Consider the following 5,531-nt stretch of genomic DNA (forward strand, 5'->3'; position numbering starts at 1 on the left):
TTTAAAAAAGCTTATGGACTGGGAAAATGATGTCAAGAGCTGGTCAGGGTAATGTGGGAGAGTTGGCAACACTTTGCTTATCTCTTCTGGGCAAAACAATTGAAGAGCCAACGTAAGATTCAACTGATAAAGAATTAAAGGATAGAAATATAATTCGTGCCACTCAGATTTATGGAATATAGATCTTGTCAAATAAAGCTGATTTCATTCTTCTAGGCGACAACTTTGCTTGATAAATGTAGATGAAATAGACTCTGCATGGTGTTGGACGCAGCACCTCGTGGTATTGTGCATGGGAGGACTGAGCGCTGGGTGGTACTGCTGGCATGGGTGATTCAGATCTGCCCAGCAGCTTTGGGAGTTCGGGGGCTTCGCTGGAGAGGTCAGCAGGGGCCGCAGTGGTGGTTAGTGCTTCACTGGTGATCTGGAAATTAATGTGCAGTTGCGGCTGATTCGCTTTGTGGGTAAAGCAAAGGCGGCTGGAGGGGTGAAGAGCAAGAGGGGTGGGTTTATGGGGTGGCCTGGGCAGACTGTCAAGGAGAGTGTGTTGAGAACACACTGGGTACAGCCTGCTGTGCTCCTTGGCTAGAAGAGCAGAATCGGGGCCATGCTCACACAGCTGGAGTACGGTACTCTAGAAGGCAGCAGCTCTGTGGGAGGCTTAGAGGAAAATCAGCTCTTTTTCCCAGCATGGTGCCCGTGTGAGAAGGGCTAGGCTGGTCCTTGAGTAGTGGAGGAGGATGAAGGGGTGGAAAAATGACTAAATTTTGAAGTGTGGCTTGATTTTTGGTTGCACAAGTACCCTTGCTGTGCGTGAGGGGGCCCATTGTGCACCAAGAGCTTTTCAGCGTATCAACCACCAAAAAAAAAAAAAAAAAAAAATCAAAAAGAGAACAGGTAGATATTGTGGAGCCAGAGAAATTCAGGTGGATCCCAGTACCGGTCTGTAAGTGTGGTTAGCTGTGGGAACTGACAGTGGTGGCAAGCAGGGGGTGTTTTTTCGTGTCTTCTGAGCTGGTTGGAGTAGTTTTCACTGGGATTTTGTGCTTTGCCCTGCAGATGGTTTGTGGTGCTGAGGAGGTCAGGCTTTACTGAAAGGCACCTTGTTGGTCACAGGGTGACATGAGTTGGAGGAAAAGTAGAGAGTGAGGGCGGGAGCTCCCTTCCAGCCTGAAATTCCTTGATGTGGAGCAGCCGAGGATGTGAGGTCCAGCCCTGCTGCTGGTGGCCAAGGAGGGTGGTTCAGCAGTGACCAGCTTTTTGCATCTGGATATGGGGGATTCCTGGTAGCCTCTTGGAAATTGGCTGAAGCCCCGATGGCATCACAGTGGGTAACACATCCATCACACTGTCCAGGTGGACGATGAAGCACCAAGAGCCCTGTGGGACGTTCCCCAGCTCTGTCCTCGGCCAGCAGCAGCTGCTGCATCTCCCTGCTGTGAGGACCACATCACTTGCCTGTGGTCTTGCCCAAATATGTTGGCTGGGAAGGCTGTGTAGACACAGGGGCTGGCTCATAGGTAGGAGACATCAGTGGATACACAGCCTTTGGGTCCTGCAATCCCATCTGACTCTTAAGGGGACCCAGCGACTAAAGTGGCAGTGTAAAGACCCATCTCATCGCTGATGGGCAGCGCGTGGATTAGTGCCATAATTCCTGCAGCTTGGCAAGGCTGCAGCAGACTGGAACGTGTCTCTAGGTGGTGATATGGTCAGTCGATAGCCTTCATAATTAATCAAGCACTAATAGACAAATTAGAGATCTCGTCTCTTCAAAGCAGGAGGTGGAGACAAATGGCTGGTGGATTTTAACTGTTTCGCTCCTTTATTTTATTGCCTGGTTTTACGTTGCTCCCTTGAAAGCGGTGGCTTGTTTAGGGGAGTTTTGTGCATAAACATGATTTTAAATTTAAATTATTATCTTAATTACCAAACACGGATGGCGAATTGAAAACTTGTTTTTCAGGCAAGCACATGAAGAATAATCTTACATTTTACACTCCACTAAATCAATGTAGCCCTAATTTTGCCACGCAGGAAATCAATTCCAGTCTTTATAACAGTCGAAGATGTTATGAACAAAGTAATTTCGCAAATTATGGCAAGTAACACATTTATTGATGACTGTAGTTTAGGAATTTAGAATTTGTGAGCGCTGTAATATAATAAGGCCGTACTGGCAGGAGCTGAGTGAAATACAGATTATACGGTGAAACTGTAATGCATCATTTGCTATTAGTGGACTGGTAATAATTACCAGTTTCAAAGCAGCTTTTTCCATGTAATCTTTAGTCTCAGTCGTAACAGCCCTTCTCATTGACATTATGATTACACGAGCTGCCCTTATGATCTGGAATATCTAGTTGATGGGAATACTAAAATGTGGTTGCGAGCGCTCGATGTTGTATCCTCATTATAAGATAAAATGCTATTTTCTCTGACCTGATCTATAAGGTAGAGAGGCGAGGTAGCGTTACGTTGTTAGCTCCTACTGTGGGTGTTAAAAACTTACACTTCATTATGGTGAAGCAAGATGAAATTTTCCTGTTTAAGATTCCTCCTTTTTTTTTTCTTTTTTTTTTTTTTTTACCCCCCGAGCTCACAAATGAGCATAGGAATGTGAAAGTCCAATTGAATTTCCCTCTAATTTCAGCCGATTTAGGTATTTATCTGCGCTCTCACGCCTGGCACATGCTAAACACCACGGTGCATTTTATTCCAGCTTCAGGATGAAATGTTAAATATTATTCCAAGGGCTTTTAAAGTGATTAAAGTGTTAAACGCCTGCTTGTAGACGATTGAGTCTCTTCGCTCGCCTGATTCAGCTTCTCAGGCCAAACGGCAGAGCCGGGAGGCAGGGAGGAAAGCTGGGATGGAGCAGTGCAGCCAGCGCTGGATCTCACAGGATCCACAGGATGGTTTGGGTTGGAAGGGGTAAGATGCCTAGTTAAAGATATCTAAAGATATCTTGTTCCCTCTCATACCCTCCAGATCATCACTCAGCTTACCTGAGGAAGAAAATGTGCACATGAGGCTTTTCTTCCCTTCCTCCATGTGAGATGGGAAACACAACGGGTGTGGATAAAGCGAGGAAGTGTGGACATTTTCTTTCCAAATCTGCCTCAATATCTTTTTAATTTTCCTTTTCTTTATAATAAGCAAAGAGGGGAAACTTAATGGGGGCAACTCTCAGTGCAGCCTGCTTACCCTAACAGCCTGTTTAGCCTAAGGAGCAGAGATCCCTTGGGATGGGAGTGTTGGGTCAGTGCAGGAGTATGGGATTGGTATCACCCCAAGTGCTGATGCCCTTGGAGCGCTCCTGGTTTATTCCTCAGCAAACCTCAACACCGTGTTAATGTTTTACAATATCACTAAGCAGCAGCTCTGTGAGAACTGCTGGACAAGGCTGGAAACGAATATTTATCCTTCTCTTAGCTCCGGTTCCGTTTTACCAGCATTTAGCAAAGAGCATCCATGTGGGGGTGGAAGTGAATTATTTGCAAAATCGCAGTAATCAATAAAAGCACCCTCACCTCTGCCATATCTCACAGCACTCTTTCCTCGCGGGCGGCCCTCAAAAAGTTATTCATCCCCCTTTGTTTTGCTGTATATTAGAAGGGGCCGCTTTCTGCTGTCACTATTAGCCGGCTTTTTGTTTAGTTATTTATTAGTTGGTTGCTCTTTTATAATGTCCGTGTTATCTCCAAAAATAAATTATCATGAAATAGAGTTAGCTTGCTACTTGCCAAAGTGGCATTTACCATCCTCAGCTTCTTTTCAGCGCGAGAGAAATAATGCGGCTCCGTCAGGGCGCTCAGCCAGGCCTCCTGGCCACCCTCCAGCTCTTTCCCTGGCGGAGCTGCTGCTCCCGCTGCCTTCCCCTTTCCCTGTCCCATGCTCCTTTTTTCCTTTTTTTCCCTTTTTCTTTCTTTTTTTTTTTTTTTTTTTTTTTTTTTTTTTTTTATTTGCCCCAGAGTTGAATCTGTGCTAAGGAGCAGAAGTTGATGCCTAATTTTGTACACATTGTTAGTCTCAAAAAAAGGAGGAGACTAATAACGTGTTGATGCCCAGCTTGCTGGCGGTTGTGATGCTTTGGGTTGCTGCTTTGAACTGATCTGTGTGAGTGCTTTTCAGAGGGAGATTTATTTATTTTATACTTACTTATCTATTTATTTAACCCCCAGTCCAAATATATGCAGCCTGTTGTCACACAAAGTCTGCTGAGTTGGATTTGGCATTGATTGGTTTTAACACCTCCTTTTTTTTCATGGCTTGTTTTGTGCTGTACCTGCCACTGTTCAGTTTCGAACCGGGAGCTGGGGATGGCGGGAGGAGGTGGATATGGTTTGGGTGGGTTTGGACCTTCGTGTTGCACCCCCTTGTTTCTCCCATCCCTGTCCCCTGCACCTGAGCTGGGGTGTCCCGTCCCCAGCTCCCAACTGACTGAGTGTCCTGGAGGAGAGGAGCTTAGGCGGGGAGTTGAGCTCTCGCCCGCCGCTGGACGGCCGGAGATTGACGCTGCTTGTTGTGTTATTTTGCAGGTAAAGACGAGCCCAGCAGCTACACGTGTACGACTTGTAAACAGCCTTTCAACAGCGCCTGGTTCCTCTTGCAGCACGCACAGAACACGCACGGCTTACGGATCTACCTAGAAAGCGAGCACGGCAGCCCCCTGACGCCACGGGTTGGTATCCCAACAGGACTAGGTGCAGAGTGCCCTTCCCAGCCACCTCTCCACGGGATTCACATTGCAGACAATAACCCTTTTAACCTGCTCAGAATACCCGGCTCGGTCTCGAGGGAGGCGTCGGGGCTGGGAGAAGGGCGTTTCCCACCCACGCCGCCCCTCTTTAGCCCTCCCCCGAGGCACCATTTGGATCCGCATCGCATTGAGCGCCTGGGTGCGGAAGAAATGGCTCTGGCCACCCATCACCCTAGTGCCTTTGACAGGGTGCTGCGACTGAACCCCATGGCGATGGAGCCCCCCGCTATGGATTTCTCCCGGAGGCTGCGGGAGCTGGCCGGCAACACCTCCAGCCCACCCTTGTCCCCGAGCCGGCCCAGCCCTATGCAAAGGTTGCTGCAGCCCTTCCAGCCCGGCAGCAAGCCCCCGTTCCTGGCCACGCCGCCCCTTCCTCCTCTGCAGTCCGCTCCTCCTCCCTCCCAGCCCCCCATGAAGTCCAAGTCCTGCGAGTTCTGCGGGAAGACCTTCAAGTTTCAGAGCAACCTGGTGGTCCACCGCCGGAGCCACACCGGGGAGAAGCCCTACAAGTGCAACCTCTGCGACCACGCCTGCACGCAGGCCAGCAAGCTGAAGCGCCACATGAAGACCCACATGCACAAGTCCTCCCCCATGACAGTGAAGTCGGACGACGGGCTCTCCACCGCCAGCTCCCCTGAGCCGGGCACCAGCGACCTGGTGGGCAGCGCCAGCAGCGCCCTCAAGTCTGTGGTGGCCAAGTTCAAGAGCGAGAACGACCCCAACATGATCCCCGAGAACGGGGATGAGGAAGAGGAGGAGGAGGAGGAGG

General features: G+C 49.1%; 1 protein-coding gene across 1 annotated transcript; it reads left to right on the forward strand.

The window, feature by feature from the left end:
- Positions 1–4,534: 4,534 nt before the first annotated feature.
- LOC114073540 (B-cell lymphoma/leukemia 11A) lies at positions 4,535–5,527 on the forward strand (the record flags this gene model as incomplete). Its single annotated transcript, XM_027911276.1, has 1 exon — positions 4,535–5,527. A coding segment is annotated over one exon (993 nt), but the record flags the coding sequence as incomplete, so codon positions are not given.
- Positions 5,528–5,531: the final 4 nt, after the last annotated feature.

This window comes from Empidonax traillii, unplaced genomic scaffold (assembly GCF_003031625.1).
Source record: "Empidonax traillii isolate 1590-97213 ecotype Southwest subspecies unplaced genomic scaffold, ASM303162v1 scaffold6911:size5531, whole genome shotgun sequence".
Lineage (NCBI taxonomy): Eukaryota > Metazoa > Chordata > Aves > Passeriformes > Tyrannidae > Empidonax > Empidonax traillii.